General features: G+C 45.5%; 1 protein-coding gene across 2 annotated transcripts in view; it reads left to right on the top strand.

Annotated features, from left to right (window-relative positions):
* The first annotated feature begins 1,763 nt into the window (after window positions 1–1,763).
* COG2 (component of oligomeric golgi complex 2) overlaps window positions 1,764–20,510 on the top strand; it is a 41,383-nt gene continuing 22,636 nt past the window's right edge. For both annotated transcript variants that reach the window (XM_072970970.1, XM_072970969.1), the window contains exons 1-8: window positions 1,764–1,968; window positions 8,957–9,118; window positions 10,197–10,262; window positions 12,314–12,394; window positions 13,938–14,041; window positions 16,671–16,779; window positions 17,963–18,142; window positions 19,801–19,925. In XM_072970970.1, the coding sequence (XP_072827071.1) occupies window positions 1,897–1,968; window positions 8,957–9,118; window positions 10,197–10,262; window positions 12,314–12,394; window positions 13,938–14,041; window positions 16,671–16,779; window positions 17,963–18,142; window positions 19,801–19,925 (899 nt within the window). In that variant the 5' untranslated portion in view covers window positions 1,764–1,896. The remainder of the gene's footprint in view (window positions 1,969–8,956; window positions 9,119–10,196; window positions 10,263–12,313; window positions 12,395–13,937; window positions 14,042–16,670; window positions 16,780–17,962; window positions 18,143–19,800; window positions 19,926–20,510) is intronic.

Here is a 20,510-nt window from a genome sequence, read left to right as displayed (position 1 = left end):
TTCATAATTGCAACTTATTTTGATTTTCTAGACAGATTCCAGCTCTCATCCTACCCACCAGCTTCTCCAGACATTAGCTGGGAATACTGCCTTTGACAAGGCTTATCAGGACCAATGCTAGGGAATATATTGTTTCTGATTTTATACCCACATTTTAAAACTGTGACCAGTTTCTTATTTGGAGTAACTTGAATGCAAGAGTCTCATTTGAAGGTGTTGCCTTCTTCTGTCCAACTCCTTTTTTAAAAAATTCTTATTTTTTATTGAAGCATGGTTGATTTCAATGTTAGCTTCAGGTGTACAGCAGAGATTTATATACAAACAAACACACACACACACACATATGTATTTTTTTCAGATTTTTTTCCATTACAGCTCATTACTAGAAATTGAATATAGTTCCCTGTGCTATACAGTAGGTCCTTGTTCTTTATCTATTTTATATATAATACGTGTACCTATTCATCTCAGACTCCTAATCTATCCCTCCCCTCCCCTTTCCCCCTGGTAACCCCAGTTTGTTTTCTATGTCCATGAGTCTATTGCTGGTTTGTAAATAAAATCTGTCTATACATTTTTTTTTAAGATTCTAGATGTAAGGGACATCGTATTACTCACCCATAAAAAAAGAATGAAATAATGCCATTTGCAGCAACATAGATGGACCTAGAGATGATCATAGTAAGTGAAGTAGACAGAGAAGGACAAATATGAGATGATGTCTAACTTCTTTTTAAGGACTGCTCGGGGTTAATATTATCTCCAAGGAGAAAACATCGCTTCGAGGAGGCACTTAGACCTGGTTTATAAAGGCAACACTCAGGAAGGAAAGATGAAGAAAGTCACCTGAGGTTTGTGCTTTGAGTTGTCGGAGTCTCAAGGAGAAAAAAAGAGAAACGAACCATCATTTGACCATAGTCTGCACAGCTAAAGGAAGGGACAATGGGCGAAAGAGCAAGGAAAAGAAAAAGAAAATGTCAAAATAAAATTGGGACGGACGGGGGCGGGGGGCAGGAGAAGGGAGAAAGTCTGAGATATCGGAGTGGGGGTGGTGAGCGCACCAATACTGGCCACAAGCACAAAAATTTGCCCATTCCTGGTTTGAATTCAAAACAAGTATGTACGCACACTGGGTTCTGACTTGGCAGGTGGTGAGACGCTCTTTTAAGAACCTTGAAGACCCAAAGTTGTGCTCAGACGGCCCACCTGGAACTGAGCCCAAAGTTGAACAGGGGCTCAGGTTGCCTGGCTGACCACCTTCTTCCCTATAGTTTCCTAGAACTGAGCCCAGGGAGGGGGCGCTCTGCTGGTCCGCGGGTACCAAGGCCAAGTCCCCGCAGAAGCCTCAGCGCGGGGCAGCGGCGGCGGCCACGCACCGGGACCAGAGGAGCAACCCGGGCGCGCTCCACACTGGACCACCCGCTTAAGAACCGAAGGGCTGCCACGCGGCCATGCACGTTCTCTCCGCGGAGCAATCTCGGGGAGAAGGCGCTGGAAGGGCGGTGCAGGCAGATTTTCCCCAGGGGAAGGGTGGGTGGGGAGGGAGCCCCAGAGCCCTCCTGCCTGTGCTCTTCACGCTCTGCCCCGCCTCCCTGGGACCCTGACCGCCCGGCCGGAGAGGGCGCGAGCTGCAGCGCCGCCCTCCGCCGCACGATGGCAGCACGATCTGCAGCGCGGCACGGCGGCTCTCCGGTGCCTCTCTTGGTGGCGGCGGGCGGAGGCCGGCCCTCGACGCCTTCGCTGATTGGCTGCGGCGCGGACGCTGCCATGTTGGCGGAAGCGGCGCCTTCTGTGCCGTGGAAATTGGCCGTGGCTGCGGCCACCGCGTCTATTCGCGTAGCCTCCTGTTTCGTCGCCTCGTTCGTGTCTCAGCGCTGAGAGGCGGCGGCCGGCGGGATGGAGAAAAGTAGGATGAACCTGCCCAAGGGGCCGGACACGCTCTGCTTCGACAAGGACGAGTTCATGAAGGTGCGCGCCGGGGCTCCGCTCCCGGAGCCGGGCCGCGGGTGGCCTGCCCTCCTTTCCCCCGGGGCCCCTCCTCGGGCGCTCCGGCCGCGTCCGGCCGGCGCACGCCCCGGGCCGGCCCTCGGCGGAGCCTCGCCGCACTTCCCAGGGAGTCTCTTGGCCCCAGGTTTGGCAGGGGCAGCCCGGAGAAAGCACTTCTGTGAATTCGTGTATAGTGAGTGAAAGGGCCTGCAAGTTCTGGGCAAGTGGTTTTGAGCTAAATGTAAAAGCCCCTGTTATTATTACCCGACCTCGTTACCATGCAGTGCAGCCCCCTTGCCAGACGGAAGCTTGTTAACCAGTGCCTTGCACCTAAAAGCTCAGTACGTCTGTATTGACCAAAGCTCTGAACCCACGTACCTGCCTGGGGATCAGGTGGGATGGGAAAAGGCGCGTAATCGAAAGTTTTCCTTTAGCATTCACCTAAAGCTTCTGAATGGGGTATTTAAAAGCTAGACTAGTCTCCATGATTTTGTTGCAGTCAAACAAAGCAAACCATTCTGCTTTTCTAAAGCTGCCCTACTTCTCTTCAATAAGGTGAACCTGAAGTTGGTTTGCAGGTAGCTAGTACATAAGCTTACATAAACAGAATAGAAAGGTAAACTGGAAGCGTTTTATGGATAATCAAGGTTCAAGAGGCACAGCCTTGAAAATGTCCAAGATTTGAATCAGAGCCAGGAGGAACTCTGCATGCCTATTGGGTGTAGCCGTCTGGGTCTGTACTTAAGCCATCAAAAAATAGATTTATGTTTTATTTCTAAGGATTTGGATTTTTGATACCACTTATTGGCTGTTTTCAGTGTTAAAAAGTTAAAAGTTTTGGCTCAGTAGACACCTAAAATTTAAGCAAGTGAGTTTAAAACTCTTACTGTTCTCTTTTGATGACTTCAAGACATAATAGGTTTTTTTCTTTTTTAGGTTAATTAGTCTATCTCTTTTTGATATTTGCATTCAGATCACATCTCTGGCTTTTAAAGTATTTTCATCTGGGTCCTCTCCAGTGTGACCCTGTCACTTTTAATATGGGAGGCTACCTAGACCCAGGAATAATGTACTCTTGTTCTTGTAGTGATGCTTCTACTAAACCTGTAATAAAAGATGTAACTTGAAAAGAATGTCTGAAAGGGAGTACAGAGTGAACTCACTGATCCAGGAACCCTTTGTTCCGCCCCCCTGGCTGAGAGCTGCCCCGAAGGGAGAATAGAAAGAAAGAACAGGAGTAGAGGAGCATAGGGAAAAGAAAAGGCACTAGCAGGGGCCTCATTCTGACTTCCGATGTCAAGGGTCTCAGAATAGAGAACACACAACTTGTCTGACTTTGGGCTTCTTCAGAGCTTCCTTCAGGCTCAACACCTGCATTCTTTCTGACCTGCTGGCCCCACCGTCTTTCTTGCTCAGAGCTGGCAGAAACCCTTTGGGAAAAGCAGCTTCAGAAAACAGAGATCTCAAAATAAGTTTTAAGGTAGGACTTAGCTGTAAGGAGGTGGCTGGAATGGCAGCAACGTGCCCTACCGTTTTCATGTAAATAAATGGGACGACTTCACACAGAGGAGAAAAGTACAGAGGACAGCTGCTCTGTGTTAAGTGTTGCTGATTTTCTAGGTGAGACCTGGAGATAAAGGCTATTTGCAATTTGTGTTTCCTTGAAAGAGACATCTTAGCAGTTTTAGATTCTTGGCAGAAATGATGGGTGGGGAGCTTGCTGACCGGATTACCTGTGTCTTATTCAACACATTTTGTAATTGGGTAGGTTTTGTGCCTGTGGGAAAATCAAGGAATGTTACTTACAGTAAGAGAGAGGAGATTACGTGAAATCCAGTCATTTGGTTGGAAATTGTGTCATTCCTGTGCTAGAGATGATGAGGACTTGCTAGGGCAGTGGTGGCACTGCCCATTCAGTCAACGGACATTCGTTGGTCACCTACTTTATGTCGGCCGGAATCTAGACACGGTGGCCCAAGGATAGGTAAGACGTGGTTTTGGCTCTTCAGCACGGTGATAGGAAGACCGTGTGTGCTGAGAAATTGCACTTAGTCCACAGAGGCTGGAAGAGTGGCCAGGAATGAGGCTGGGAAGGTAGAAAGGCAGATGGGCGGGGTTGCAAGTTGCACCTCGCCTCGTGTACTGCGCTGAGGGGCTGGTGCTGATGCGGTGTTCATTGTGGGTCACAGCCCAGTTTAAAGCAGGAAATTACCTGGTCCCTTCCGTTGCGTTGGAGCTGACCCGCAGGAGGGCTCCTTACAAAGTTATTTCAGTGGTCCTTCTGAGATCTAATGAGAAATCCAGAGGGACAGGTTTGTGAAAGATGTAGGTGATCAGAAGACAGGAGTGGCGGGTGGAGGAATCACCTGAGACAGAGGTGGTGGCAACATCAAGCTGCTAGCTTTGTCGGCTTAAAAAACATACAAAACCCTTAGGCTTGGCCGCCAACTGACAGATGAGATAGGACACAAGATACGGGCAGTGGGAGAGAGACAGTGGCCTGCTGACAGAGATGCATTAGAAGCGTTACCCAGGTGTGCTGTTGAAATCCCAGCATGTGACTTCATCTCCTGTTTTATAGGAAAAAGAGTGCCAGCGAACGGGAGCGCCTTCGTCTTGCTGATAACAACTCTATTCTTGTATCTGTGCCGGTCCTTCTCCTCCTGGCCTCCTGTGTGTGTGTGTGTGTGGGGGGTTCCTCCCTGAGCCCAGTCCTCCCTTGGAGCCCAGGCCCGCTTGCCTTCTCAGCACCCTGCTCTGCCCTCCTTCCCGCTGGCTCTCAGACGCACTCCTGTTTTTGTCTCTTCCCACCTCTAGTCATTGCCCTGTCACTCTCGTCCCTGCCACAGCCAAATGCTCAAGCTCAAGACTTGTCTCTACTTTCTCATGTGCTTATTGGCCACTTGTGTGTCTTCTTTGGAGAAATAACTGTTCAGAACCTTTCCTCAATTCTTTTTTTTTTTTATTGAAGTGTGGTCGACTTACAATGTTGTGTTAATTTCCAGTATACACCTTTGCTTGTTTTTTAGTTGGGGTATTTGTCCTTTTGTTGAGTTGTAAGAGTTTTTTTAATATATTCTAGGTAGTAGACCTTTGTCAGATACATGATCTGCAGATATTTTCTCCCATTCTATTGGATTGTCTTTTCATTTTTTAATAGTGTCCTTTACACACACAAGTTTTTATTTTGATCAAGTTCAGTTTATCTATTAGTTTGACACTTCCTGTATCATTTCTAAGAAACCATTGCTTAATCCAAGGTCATACAGATTTTCACCTTTGTTTTCTTCTAAGAGTTTTATAGTTTTAGCTCTGATATTTAAGCCTTTGATCCATCCTGAGTTAGATTTTTGCATATGGTACAAGGCTGGTGTCCAGATTCATTCTCTTCCATGTAGATACCCTCTCGTCCTAACATCGGTTGTTGAAAAGACTATTCTTTCCCCATTGAATGGTCTCAGCGCCTTTATAAAAAAAAAAAATCAGCGGACTATAAATGTGTGGGTTTTAAGTTCTTTCTTTTTAAGTATTTAGCAAATCTCCAGTAAAAAGTAAAACTATTTCCGGTAAGTGAAGTTTGCCGTCATTATATGCCCCTGTGAGTTGGGCGTTGTTTGTTGTCACAGTATTCACAGACGCTCTAAGTAACTTAGCCTGTGCTGTGTGACACTTATTGATCCAAGAACAAATGTGTAAATGGCAAGTTGAGTACTAATGCCACCTAATAGCATTTGTTCGTTAGAGCTGACTTACACAATTTAAAATGTCATCTGGAAGTCCAGATCCACCTGAGGCTCAGAACTTCAGAGAATATGTACCTGAGGCAGCAGATCTCTGCTGTTGTCAAGTCGCGCAGCTGGCTAGTAGCAAGGCCCGGCTGTGGAGCTGAGCCTGCCCCCTGGTCTGGCTGTGCTGTGCTGTGCAGCTGTGGGCAGAGGGTGTTACCTTAGGTGCTCTCGAGAAGCATAATGTCCAGGCTAATTGTGGCCCCAGGTGAACAAGCAGATGGTTTTTCAGTAGGTGGCTGTGAAATTACGATGTGATAAGCAATCCCCTTCTCTGATACTAGCAGAGCAGATACTGGGCTGATTACTTAAGAAAGTCAGTTAGAAAGGTACTCTTAAGGAATGCTGTATACATTCCTTAACATTTCATTTTAAAACGTACCTGTGTACATTTATTCTCCACTGATGTGATGCCAAGCTCTTTTCTCTGAAAATTTGTCTGCTGTTAGATTTCTGTATCGTCCTTTCAGTTGAATGAGGACCCTAAGGCGTCTGCAAAGAATCTGGTGTAGAACCCATTGAGATCTGTATGAGCGCCTTCCGTCTGCCCTGCCTGGTTCCTGGTCCCCTCCCCCATATATAATTGAATAAAAATTTTCTTATCAATTTCTCAGTATCAAGTCTTTCCAAAGCATCTGCCTTAGCTTTCATGAAAAGTTATCTTTTTGTACACATATTTTGTTGGTTTATATGATGTGTAATAAAATTCTGTTATTTTGTTAAGTACCAGTGGCTTTAACAAGTTTGGGAATCATCACATCTGATTCTTGATGACTAAACAGCTCAGTTAGGTGCAGTAGACAGTCACCTGCTGGCTCTACGCATGTCTGCCAGCCAGGGGCGCCAGAATGTTATAAAGCTGAAACAGAGCATAGCAGTCCTGTGAGACCAGTACTTGGAATTTGGTTATGAAAGATTCTGAACATCTGTTCAATAGAATACTCAGCCTCCATACAAAATGTCAGTACAAATTTATATGTATTATGAAAGACCATGAAGTTATATTTTTATACAGGGAAAGATTTATTAGGAGTGTGTGTGTACACAGAAAAAGGTCTGGGGTTTGGTTCAAGATGGAGACATAGGAGGATCCTAAACTCCCCTCCTCCCACGGACACACACAATCTGCAGCTATGTGTGGAATAGTTTCCTCTGGGAAGAAACCTCAGAGCCAGCAGAGCAACTCCTACACAGCTGGCCAACCAGAGGGAAACCCCATCAAAGCGTGTAGGGAGCGGCTGAGACCCGGTCTCGCCATAAACCCCACCCCCAACGTGGTGACCCCAAGTCGGGAGGGAACTCCCATCCCCAGGCTTCTCCCTGAGGAGTGAGAGTCTGAACCCCACGCCTGGCCCCCCTAGGTTGAAGCCTTGCACCTGAGAGATGAGCCCCCCGAACACCCAGCTTTGAAAGCCGACTGGGCTTGCGCCCATGAGACCCGCGCGGCTGTAGTGACCTGAGAAGCGGTCCTTCCAGGCTTGTGTGGCCTCGCCCACCCCAGGGCCCAGTGCAGAGGCAGCGACTGAAAAGGGCCCAGACTTTCTGTGAAAGAGGCTGATTGGTTTATGTTAAAGCATCAGCCTGAGGGGCAGGCTTCTCATTTAACTCACATCTGGGGGCTTGGAGGCCGGCAGGTGCCGCCTTGGTGCTCTGCCTCACTGCAGCTCTTCAGCGCCTCCTGGGAAGGAACGTGTAACTTGTCAGGCGCCCTGATTTTACAGCTGCTGCCCGGGGATGCCGCTGGATCACCTGGCTCTGGTGGCCAGTGAGGCTTGCACTCACGGGTCCCTGGTGTTCACAGCAGCGCTGTTCATGACAGTTAAGACATGGAAGCAACCTAGTGTCTGTCAGCGGATGAATGGATAGAGAAACTGACACGCACACCTCACACATGCTGGACTGTTACTCAGCCATGAAAAAGGAATCTGCCATCTGTGACAGTATGGATGGACCTTGAGGACATTAATGCTAAGTGAGATAAGTTAGAGAAGGAGAATTTTGGTCTCACTTATATGTGGAATCTAAAAAACAAAACAACAAACATGGACTCAAAGGTACAGAGAACAGATTGCTGGCTGCCAGAGGCAGGGGGTGGGGGAGTGGACGAAGTGGGTGAAGGGGATCAAATGGTACAAACTTCTAGTTAATTAGATAAATGAGTCTTGGAGGTGTAATGTACAGCATGGTGACTATAGTTAATAATACTGTATTGTATATTTGAAAGTTTAAGAAAGTTAATCTTAAAAGCTCTCACAGCAAGGAAAGAAAATTTGTAACCCTGTGTGTGACAGGTGTTAACTAAAACGTAGTGTGGTGACCATTTTGTAATAGATACAAATATGAAATCATTATGTTGTACACCTAAAACCAGTACAATGCTGTATTCAATGATGTCTCAATTTTTTAAATGATTTATATTTTAAAGAGAAGGACCAAAAAATTCTGGAAGGCTGTGAATTGCCATGTTAAGTAGTGAGAAAAAAAAAACATTAATAGGGCTTATCTGTATAGCATCAGACTGGGAGTGATATTTTTGCTCTCTGCCTTTTATATAATTATTGCACACACCTCCCCTTATCCTTGGGATCCACATCTTCGGATTCAACCAACCAGGGATCAAAAATATTTGGAAAAAAATTCCAGAATGTTTCAAAAAGCAAAACATGAATTTGCTGCATTGGCAACTATTTACATAGAATTTGCGTTGTATTAGGTATTACAAGTCATCTAGAGATGATTAAAAGTGTGCAGGAGGGTGTGTGTGGGTTGTATGCAAATACTGCACCGTTTTATATAAGTGACTTGGGCATCTCCAGATTTTGGTATCCTTGGGCGTCCTGGAACCTTTCCCCCAGCAGATCCTGAGGTACAGCTGTATGTCTTTGTTGGTTGAAAGTTTTAACATTGAACGTTTGTTGAGGCGCCTATTTAAAATGTGTAATTTAAAAAAAAATCGAATCCCTTGGTAGAATTTAGGCAAAGGAAAGAATGCTCTTGTTCGGCCTCCCCCTTGGCACCTTTATAGTGAGCAACACCTTTCTGCACCGTGTGTACTGGGTCCCTACAGCAGTGCAGCCTTTCAAATAAGGATGGTGTGTCTCTCTTATTCTTTCTTTCACTTAATTTTTTTTTATGTGAAATGTGGTATCGTGGCAGTAACTTTTCTTTGCCGGTTTTATCTTCAGGAAGATTTCGATGTGGATCACTTTGTGTCCGACTGCCGGAAGCGGGTCCAGCTGGAAGAGCTGAGGGCCGACCTGGAGCTGTACTACAAGCTGCTGAAGACGGCCATGGTCGAGCTCATCAACAGGGACTACGCAGATTTCGTCAACCTCTCAACCAACCTGGTAACCGCGAACTCTGCGCTTCCTGCCGGGCGGTGCATTCGCACGCGCCCTGCACACGGTCTTTCTTACTATTTATTCTTAAAAGTGCCGAGTGTTTTTAGATATCTTGGTTTTTTTTTCCCCCAAGAATCTTGAAGAGATGACTAATCTTATTAATAAAAGAACTACCACTCTAGTTTATATTTTGAATTAGTTATTAAGAAGTAGTGAAATGTAAAGGATAATAATATCGAGAGTGGTTTTTGCCAGTTGCTGAGTGGTTGCCCTGAAATCTCTCTGGTTTAGGTGAATTTGCAAGAGCAAATATCAATTATTCTTAAGGAAATATTTAATTTGCTTTCAGGTACGTATGCCGGTCAGAGATAGGTTGAGGAACCACTGGCCGCTGTTCATCTTTAGGTGGCCTGGTTTTAGAAAAATGTAGGAATGGGTTGTAAGGAGCAGATCAGTTACTTGGAAACGTCCTTTAGAGATGCTGAGTTTTAACACTTATAAGAGCCGCCTTGTTCATATTTTATTCTGTTTTTAAATCTGTTTGTCCAAAGAAGTATAGGATGTAGTCATCTCCATGGGAATTGCAAGAAGCACCAAAGTTAATGAGTCATGTTTGCTCTTGGGAAATACACCCCCAGGAGAAGTGTTCCAGGAGGATTAGAAACTCTGAAAAGTTTATTTTCGTTCTGTTTAATTTGGATTTTTCTCAAGGGCTATAATAATGCTCAGGAGAGGCCATACATAGCCCACTAGACTTTCACATCGGCTGGTTGAATATCATAAATACAGGGATCACTGTTTTTCCCCAAATGTTTTGGATTCATTTAAAATTTCATCCAAAGGCAAATTGTGTGTAAGGAAGCTTTGAATTTTTATGACTTCCCTCATTTTTGTAGTTTCATGTATGTCAATAGATTTTTCATATTCTGTGAGCAGTGTTGATGGCGAAATAACATTTCTGTTGTTTGTCTAGTTACTACCAGTAGATGGTTGTGCAGGAAGCGTACTGTGTGGCACCGCTTCAGTCAGTAAGCAGGTGTTGCTCCTGACTGCTGTGTTCACACCAGCGTGACTTTGCCTTTAGGTCGGCATGGATAAGGCCCTCAACCAGCTTTCTGTGCCCCTGGGACAGTTGCGAGAAGAGGTTCTGGTAAGTCCTCAGACGATAGTGAACAGTCTACCGCAAGGCAGGCCGGTCCTGCTTGCCTTCTCCAGGAGGAGTTCCTTAATCTGCCTGCTTGTTTTTTGTTTCTGTTGTTTGGAATGACCCATGATTACAGTACTTGCCTGCAAAAGCGTTGTAAATGATTCTGTTTTTTTCATGTGATATTACAACCTAAAAAACATGTTTGGTTTAAAAGTGACGGATTCTCAGAGTAGATAGATTTAAAATGTCAGGGGAGAAGAAGGGTGTTTCAAAATTCACCTTGTTAATACCTCCTCACCTGTAAGTGGTCCCCAGATTAAAACTGACTTATGTTTAAAAATCTGTGATTTTACAAATATTTCCCTAGACAATATTTTACATGTGGTTAGGTTCCTAGACCAGTCCACGAAAGCTGTTTAACCCCTGATGTAACTGAAGGGTGATATAAATGTCCTGTGATACCTGATTTCTCTGAGGAAATGCTCTCAGCCATGAGAACAGGGACGATGGAGGGGGGTTTTGGCATCACCTCCGACAGAAAGCTGCCTGTCCCCGCTCAGCCCCGAGTCTGTCAGGTGCCCCGACCTCCATCCTCCCTTGGTTCTCACACAGCGCCCTGGACTTGGTGCACCATTTGCTGCTGTGTCACTGCTGGACCACGCCAGCCAGAGCGGCCTTGTGCACCCTGCCCCCCGAGCCAGCGCCTCTCGGCTCTCCACAGAGACTAAGGAGAGAGGCCAGCCTGGTTGGAGCAGGAGAATGGGGGTGTCGGTGCCGAGGAGCCCGAGGCGGAGGGTGGGGTGGCAATAGGAAGGACTCCATGGAAGAGAGATGTCTTGAGCCGTGCCCTGAGCTAGCAGATATTTTTGAATGTTTATGTCTTGTTTGAACTTTATGAAAGCTTGTTAAAGGACTTTGCCTGGGAATGGAAGAGAGGTGGGGTTTGCCCTCCCCTGTTGGACCCCCGCCAGCCTCTGCGAGGCTCTTTCTTCTTTTCGGTGCTCTTCCTCCCCGTGCCTTGGAGCTGGGGCATTTCCTCGGCCTTTATTCACCTTCCTGTCTTCTCCCTGAGCTCTCTCTGAACCGCCCGTCCTGCCCTGCCAGTACCACGTCCCCTCCCTTTTCCTGCAGCTGCCTCTGTAGCCACCTTCCTCATCAGCCACAGACCTCACCTTCCTTTTTGATCTCAACTCAGGAAGCCGCTGTGAGATTCTAAGATCGTTGAGGGAGAAGACTGTTTCCGTCTTAATCTGTCATTGTACCCTCATTGGCTACCACAGTAGTTGACGTGTATGTTTATTAAATGAATGGATTCACCTTGCTACAAAATTTTTGTGATTTATCTAATTTATTCTAATCGTTTCTGTTGTCTCCGTTTCAACTCTAATTCCTTATACTTGACCCAATTTATTAGCTTCTGAACGTGTTTCTCCACCTGTAACCCCTGCCTTTTTCCTGGCCATTCTGTTTCTTCTTGATTCCTAGTATCCCCAAACCAGCATCTCATCATGGTCCATCAGCACCTAAACATTGTCTTGTTCTCCAAAGTGCATGGAATCTAGTCTCACGTCCTCCTAAATTGACCCCATTTGTTTGTTTCTACTTCTCTCCAAAGGGAAGCCTGCAGTGCACCCAGGTGCATGCCTCACCCACCCTGAGTGTGTCTACTCAGTTCTGTCTTCCCTTCTTGTGTTCTGATAACCTCTTCTCCACCCTTGTCAGCTTACAGATTTTCACTGTCAAACTCAAGTCCTGTCCTCTTGCCAAACTCTCCTGTACTTTGATTCAGATGATTCTTCTTCTACTCTGACTGCCTATGACATTGACTGTGTTTGTGTTGTTATTCTGTTGGCTGTTCATCCTGTGTGACCTTGGCTTTATGTGTCATTTTGCCCCCAAAGCGTGACAGCAGTTTTGTCTGATGTTTTGTGTTTTTGTCAATATCTGCACAGCAGTGGGCTGTAGGTAGTTAAGTTCTTTGGAATTTAATAAATGTCTAAGTTTCATCATGTCACAAAACGGCTTCTGTAATATATTTCTTTATTCTTTTCAAGAGTCTAAGGTCATCTGTCAGTGAAGGAATTCGGGCAGTAGATGAACGAATGTCTAAACAAGAGGACATTAGGAAAAAAAAGGTATACTTGAGTGTCCTTGGGGTCACGGAACTTGTATATACGTGGTCTGATTTTCTCTTCCTGGTACCTTTGCAGAGAGGAAGCGTGGGGAGCCAAGCGGGAGCTGCAGCGCAGGTCCTCACTCCTGGTCTGATTAGGGTCCTGTTAATAAGGGGGTATTTTAATTAATTGAAGGTTATTCATGGTCGCATTACAGTTTTTGAAGGAAGCTGTAGATTTCTTATGCTACATGCCAGCTAAACGCCCTCCCCTCGTGTCTTCTCACACTTTGCAGTACTGTGACACTGGCGTTTTTCAAAGCTCTTTTGCGTGTATGTATTGATGCTTTAATGTCATGTTATCTATTTGAAATAAGAAGACAGAATTTTAGAGACACCCAAATGGTACCAAAATGAAAATTCCTCAAGATTTTCCAGAACAAGAAACAGTAATAACTGGCATCAGTGAAGCACTTTGCAGTTTAGAAGGCATGTAATTAATTTCTCAGCTCCCCGGTGAAGAGGAGACTCACACTTTAGAGATCAGGGAGTAGGCGGGCTTTCTAAGGCCAGCCCTGCCAGTGTCCGACTGCGGGCTGACGGTTTTAGAAAAAGTAGTACGTTGCTCCTCATCCTGCCACATTTATTTCTCCTTTTGTTTCCACCTGTTGACTGTACCTCCACACACGCTGCCTTTACTTCCTAGTGGGCCCATGTTTTAGTTTTATTTTCTGACTTCAACGATACAATGGCAGAGTTGGGGTTAGAGTTCGAGACTTCTGATTCCAGCCTGGTGCTCTAGTCAGTATTTTCTACATCTATTTATTAGCATGTTTTTCAAAATCTCAAGAGAGAGAAGCCTCTTTTTAGCAACCTTCTGTTTAATTCTCCTTTAAATCTCAGCTTTTGTCCAAAGATTTTAAGGATATAGTGTCTTTCTAGAAAAGAGCGTAAGCTTCGGGAGAACAGGGAGTTTTTGCCCGTTTTATTCACTCATGTCCCCACTTCTGGCTCACAGTAGGTGTTCAGTAACCATTTGTTTAATGAATGACTTTGTATCTTTTTGTTCTTTTAAGGTTGAGAGTTTTTATAATGTTCCTCAACCTCTTTGATAGTGTTTATAGGATAATAATGTCTTCAATGAATTGACACTTGGGCATATAGGTGTGTCACATTCATGTAACTTGAGAGGATAAAGATGGTCAGAAACTAAAATTAAAACATGAAAAAAAGGGTCATAAGAAAATAAACGTAGTGCCCACAGAGAGGTTCATTTAGGATGGGAAAAAGTGCAGGGAATGAGAATGCAAAAAGTCCAGTTTTTTTTTTTTAATTTAAACTATAAACTTGCAATAGATTATTAATATGCTTGTTCTAGAAAGCTAAAATTAAGATCTGCATTCTTGGGAATTCAGTGTTATGTAGAAATACTCAAAATGTGGTGTTCTCTAAATAGTCTAGCTTGACTTTTGGTTTTGTATTTTCCTGCTTTGAAATGGGGAAAAAAGATCATTAAAATTAAACATCATGATAACTTTTTTTTTGCTTAATTTTTATTTTTATAGATGTGTGTGTTGAGGCTTATACAGGTTATTCGATCAGTTGAGAAAATTGAAAAAATCTTAAATTCTCAAAATTCTAAAGAAACATCTGCACTAGAAGCAAGCAGGTAAGTTTTGTTTTTTTTTTAACTAAATATCCCGTAAATTAATACTTCACAACCAGGCTAATTTTTTTTTTTTTAAGTTAAAACTCTTTTCCAAAAAAGTAGAAAATCCAAGTTTGTGGCTTAGTGTTTTTCACTGTAGTCTCAAGAAGAGCAGAGGGCATGAAATGGTAAAGTTTATCACATGTCCTTATAAAACCTTGGTGGTTATAGGCAGTATGTATTTTTTAATATATATATATATAACATAAAGTTTTTATATGTAATATGTATAATATATATAATTTTATATGCTATATGTTATATAATATATGTTATACATATGTACTTAGGTGGTAAGTGGTTATAGCTCCAACACATCACCTTGCAGGGAATCAGGGAAGTGTGCTTTCAGGAGAAGATGTTTATCCTTGGAATTGCCTTGTGAAAGCACTGGCAAAATCCTTGTTGATCTCTGAGGTGTGGAATAGCATCCACGTTTCTTAGATTTATTTCGACAGGCCCAGAGTACTGCCATTCGTGTGTCTGCACTAGCATTGTATCATTAAGAAACAGTACAGGACACATTGAGTTATAATTTATAAACAGGAAAAACCTTGCGAAATAAGGAAAAGAGGACCGCTTCCTCTGTTCCACTGCAGCTGTCTTACTACCTTCCTAGTCTGTACTGGGAATCAGCCAGGTAGGTGAGTGACGCAGAAAATGAGTTGAGTAGACCCCCCCACCTCGGGGAGCGCCAAGGCACAGAGGATGGAGCGCAGCTGCGCACCGTGTGTGCCGCCGGGCAGCCCGTGTCACGGCGCTTCAGCCCCCTGTGCCATCTGTACTGTGAGGCCGCTCACACCACGAGCAGGGCGGTCCGACGGTCGCTGAGATACAGTCAGCCAGTACCTGGCACGTCGCAGGCCCTCATACGCATCTAACTTGAGTCTGACATGAGCTTTTCTTATGGTCACATGACAGCCATGCCGTTTTTCCGTGGGTTTTATTGGATATTCTGCTGCAGAACCAGCCAGAGCAAACTGAGCGTCCCTCTAGTTCAGTGTCTTGGTCATACGGTAGAGGCATGTTGGATTTCTTCATTGTAGGAATCGAATTGTTAGATTTGGAAGGGGCCTCAAGGACAGCGTGTGTGCCCCATGTCTCTTGTGGTATTGATTAAGAAACGAGGCATCCAGAAAGGAAATGATTCTCCTGTCCCGGGTCTCTGCTTCCGCTCATGATCAGAATGTGCAAATAAGTGGTCAGCACCTGCCGTCTTTGTCTCTTCAGCCACTGCCCTCGTGCTCCCGCCCTGACCCTCCTGGTCGGCGTCTCTGCGGCGTCCCTCTGACCTGACCAGTGGCGCAGTGTCTCGTGATCTGCTCCACTTCCCTGTGGCCTCAGCGGCTCCTGCCAGCTTGTTCTCACTCAGCAGCCCTGCCTCCTGGTTTTATTTTCATTTTCGTCCATTCCGACTCTGTCCTTTTGATAGAAATGCCTCACTCGTGTCTTTTTCTACAATACTTCTCCTTTGTGATGTTCCATCTTTAATAGACATGTTGCTGCTTCTTGCTCAGAGTCACCTTGGAGGATTTTTAAAAATTCAGATCAGTAACTTTGGGCTGTAAGAGAAGGGAAAACCAGGGCAGCGCAAGTGAATGATAAATATATCATGCTTGTTAGGCCAAGAAGCATTTAGATGGTTTATACATAATAGATCCACGCTGGGTGACTCAGGGAGGAGTCAGGGGTTAACCTTGGGGTTGGTCCTGCCAGGGAACTGCTCCCCCGTGAACCGCAGACGGAGGGCCGGCGGGCCTGGCGTGGATGCATTCACTTCCTGTGATGTGGGTGGTTTTCCTCACTAACTAGCCGGTGATCATCAGATAGAAGGATGCCTCGGAAAAGCCCAGCAGATGCTTCAGCACCTTTATATTTCTCTTCTTTGCTGGTTAGCTTCCTTTTGAGTGATACTGTTTTATAATGTGTTTTTTGGGAGGTGCATTTATTAGACCTTGTCACAGCGAATGTCCTGTCACTAGGAGCATACGGATAGAGCACCCTTCAGCGATATGGGAAACATAAACGTAAAGTAAGCTCCTCTGACTGACTTGATTTGTTGCTGTTAGAAGGCCAGTTTTATTTTATTGGGGAGACAACAGTAGTCGGTATTTTTAGAAGTACTAGAGGCATCTTAGAAGGAGGGAGATGAGACAGGTAGAGCAGTGGAGGAGGATTCAGGTGTAAGTAACAGATGGGGCGAGAGAGAGAGAAGGATGGTTAAAGAAGAAGAAGGTCACGAACGGCAGAGCCTGGAGGAGGTGGTGGAAACACGTAATTGCACCCACACTGAGCTGGTCCAGCTCCTGCTTCTTGTCTGGACCCTGTGGCCAAGGCCAGGCGGCGTTGGTGGCATCTCCTTAACTAGTTCCCAGCTGTCCTGTAACATCCTGGGCATGTGGCTTGTGCAGACCGATGGCACACAGGATGCTTTAGCTTCTGCCTTGTAACACGGGGGCCACAGAGAAACATCGGCTGAAGGAAGTTACAGTACACTGGGTGCTGGAACGTCGCCGTTGCTCATCGTGCAGTGTGTCCTCTTGGAAATTAAAAACCGTTAGAAATTATATTCTGTAATTATCTCCACTAGCCCCCTTTTGACCGGACAGATTTTGGAGAGAATTGCCACCGAATTTAACCAGCTGCAGTTTCATGCTGTCCAAAGCAAAGGCATGCCTCTCCTGGACAAAGTGAGGCCGGTAAGCGCCGTTTCTGATTTTCACAGTTCGGTGTTCAGGAATTTGCTAAATAGTTTTGGTTTGACCTAGAACAGGCAGACCTTGTTTTATTGCCCTTGGCTTTTATTGCCCTTCAGAGACATTGCATTTTTCTACAAAGTGAAGGTTGGCGGCAACCCGGCATCAAGCAAGTCTCTCTGCCTGCCAGCGTTTTTCCAACAGCGTTTGCTCGCTTCCTGTCTCTGTGTCACGCTTTGGTAATTTTCACAATATTCCCGACCCTGCACCAGCAAAATAATTAATTGCAGCTCAACTGAAGGCTCAGATGATGGTTAGCATTTTTTAGCAATAAAGTATCTTTTATTTAAGGTAATTAAGGTATATACCTTGATTTTCAGACACGATGCTGTTGCACACTTTAACATACTACAGTGTAGTGTAACGTGACTTACACATGCACCAAAAAAATGCTTGTGACTCGCTTTACTGAGATATTTGGTTGCAGAGGTCGGGAATCACCCCTCAGTATCTCTAGGGTCTGCCTGTAGTGCCCCGATAATTGTTGAGCTACAGGATTTTTTATTTATTCATTCATTTTTATTTGGGGGAAGGTAATTGTGCTTATTTAGTTATTATTTTTAGTGGAGATACCGGGGACTGAACCCAGGACCTCGTGCATGCTGAACATGCGTTCTGCCGCTGAGCGGGACTCTCCTCCCCGAGCCGCAGGGCTTGGAAGCTAGCTTTGAACTTTTTCTTTCAGTTGTTGTTTTTGGAGTGCCTGCTTCCTAAGTGTCACACGTTGTAGATTTTGTGTGAAGACACAGGCCTATTCTCTGAATTGTAAGAGTAAAATTAATTCTGGATTTCGTGTAACTTGACACTATCTGATGTAGTTAATTTATCCAGAGCTGTCGAGTGGACTTCACTTTCATGGTGTTTTTCAGATTTACTCTGCAGCTTAAGAGGAAAATAACTTACTTTCTCATTCTGCAATTCTGTCTAAATCCTCCTTTGATATGGTAGAGATTTAATTATAAAGAGATTATGGGGAGGAGGAGAGAGTCATTGTTACTCTCCAGAAAATGCTGCTATTTTAATTTCACACAGATTATCTCCTGTTGGAATAAGAGATTTGTTACGGATAAATTTGAATCTTGAGAAATAGTTCTGCGTGGAGCTTTCTTGCCTGTTCTTCTTGCAGCGCATCGCTGGCATTACGGCCATGTTGCAGCAGTCCCTGGAGGGCCTCCTGCTGGAAGGGCTGCAGACCTCCAATGTCGACATCATCCGGCACTGCTTGCGGACCTACGCCACGATTGACAAAACACGGGACGCCGAGGCCCTGGTCGGTCAAGTCCTGGTGAAACCATACATGGATGAGGTCTGTGCCCCCAGCGCCTTCATCCAGCAGACGTTCCCGGAGCATCTCCTCTGTCTTGGCGGCCTCCCTGGGTGTGAGGGGATACATCAGAGGAAAGACCTCTGCAGATTCTCTGTAAAGATTCTCCTAGTCACTGCAGTGTCAGTTGTAAGGAAGGGCTGGTCCCTGGTGGTGACAGCCGGCGTGCCAGGAGTCGGGCACCCTCTCGTGTGTTGCCTTGCGATGCTGTAGCCCAGGGGTCGTCTTCATTTATTGGGGCGAGGGTCTTGCCTAGGGAGAAGGTCTGTGTCAAAACATTTTTAGGTCAGTTTTATGGTATGTAAATTATACGTCAGTGAAGCTTGTAGAACACATTTCTGAACCACTGGTCCAGTGGGTGGAAGAGGACGGTTAGGCAGGTGACAGCGCTGCACACAAGTGCCCGGGGGAGGAGCGTGTGAGAGCCGTGAGCACGGAGGGGCATCCGCAGAAGAGGTGTGGCCGAGGTCTGGAAGATACTCAGGAGTTTGCGGGCCAGGATGGTAGGAGGGAGAGGATGTTCAAAGGTGAAGGACTTTTAGAGGCAAATTGGCAGAGTAATACCTTAAATCCAGAATTGAGTGTCCACTGTCCTTCACCTCCTAGGATGCAGTTAAAATTTGGAAATAAGCATATCATGCCTTTGAGCAGCCAGAATGTAGATTGTACCGTGTGAAGTTGTCAGTACTCAGCATTTTGCGACACACAAAAATGGCAACTTTGTCTGCTTCAAGCTGATAGAAGTCACAGGCCCGTCCTCGGTGTTGGCGGACTTTGTTCAGTCACCCCTCAGTGTGGGAAGCGCAGAGTCCTGCTTGCCTTGACTTTGGGATGAAGGTCTTCCGTTCTGAATGGGAAAAACTGAATCCCATTGATAAAAATGAGACTTAAGGCCTAATTTCAGCAATCCTGTCCACTTCATCAGGGTTACTTAGGAGCAAGTGGTCTGTCACTTCCCTCTGTATCCTGTATTTATTAGCTGTCTCTATACGGGTGAAAAAGACAAATCACCTGTATTATTTCTTTCTCAGTAAGTGAAAATGGTTACTAATTTATGCCTTTGTTTTTCACTGAACTGAACCTAACGTGCTAAATTAAAGATGCATTTGGCATTTCAGTGGCACATGGTTTATTTATTCAGTAAACAAACCATGGCCACATTTTAATTTCATGTACATTCATAAGCTTATCTTACTGTTCACCCCTTGGCTCTCAACCTTAACACAGAAGATGAAACGCCACAGTAAAATGTGTCTTCTTCCATCTTCCTCTGTCTCTGACCTTCCCCTGATCTGAATGATGGTAGAAGAAGAGACCAAGGTCAAGGTGGTGAGGGGCCGGTGTCGTGGGGAGTCGTCGTCTTACTTCCCTTTCCGGCTCAGAAGGGAAGCAGATGGCTGTGCCAGGCTTTCAGTGTCAGGCCAGCCCATCACCCAGCCTGTGCCCCCGCAGCAGAGCCGTGCACCCCCATCCTCGGAGCTAGTTCCGAGGGTGACTATTGCTGTTAGAAAACGTGTCAATCTCGGGGGGGGGGGGATGAGGAAACCTATTTTTAAGATTTTCTTTATTCTTCTCTCTGTAGCATATGATTCATACGTCTCTTTCAGATATATTTTTAAAAAGGATATTCGTTTCAACAGGTGATCATAGAGCAGATTGCTGACACTCATCCAGGTGGCCTTCAGCTCATGTACAGCAAACTCCTGGAGTTTGTCCCCCACCACTGCCGCCTTCTTCGAGAGGTCACGGGAGGCGCCATCTCAAGGTAGGTCACTCGTCAGGTCGGGGGGAAGCGGGGACTGCCCCCGGTGACTCCTTGCATGTTAGTGAGTATTGCCGACTTGTAGGGCCTGGGTTGCAAGTCCTTTCCTGTTTAATTGCCAGCACGGAGCTGTGGGGTGGCTGGGGGTCACTAGCTTCATCTTACAGGGAAGGATGCTGCGACCGGTGTGTGAGGTGAAGGACACGTCTCTCTTGAGCCCAGGACCAGTGCTCTTCCCGTCTCTGTACTTTTTCCTCAGTCAGGTCTTAAGTAAAAACTGGTTTCCTTCCATTATTCTAATGTCATAATCTGTTTATCAGTATCAATTCAGTTTAATTTAGCAAATTCTATGCTAATGTGATTAAAGTCATCTTCACTTTTGTCTCCTTTTATCTGATTTCCATACTTTTTAGTTTTGTTGCACGAATATCCCACCGCCTTTCACTGTTGCCACTGTCCCAGTCTGGGCTTTTACCATCTTTTGTCCAGGAGAACAGGGTCTTCCTGCCTTATCTCCCTGCCCCCACCCTCTCCCTCCTCAGTCTGTCCCCCGGCTGTCCCTGGATTCTGAGACTCAGAGTACCTTCT

This window comes from Vicugna pacos, chromosome 11, assembly GCF_048564905.1.
Source record: "Vicugna pacos chromosome 11, VicPac4, whole genome shotgun sequence".
NCBI classification, from domain to species: domain Eukaryota; kingdom Metazoa; phylum Chordata; class Mammalia; order Artiodactyla; family Camelidae; genus Vicugna; species Vicugna pacos.
Note: the sequence above shows the minus strand (reverse complement) of the source record. Positions and strands in the feature narration are given on the sequence as shown.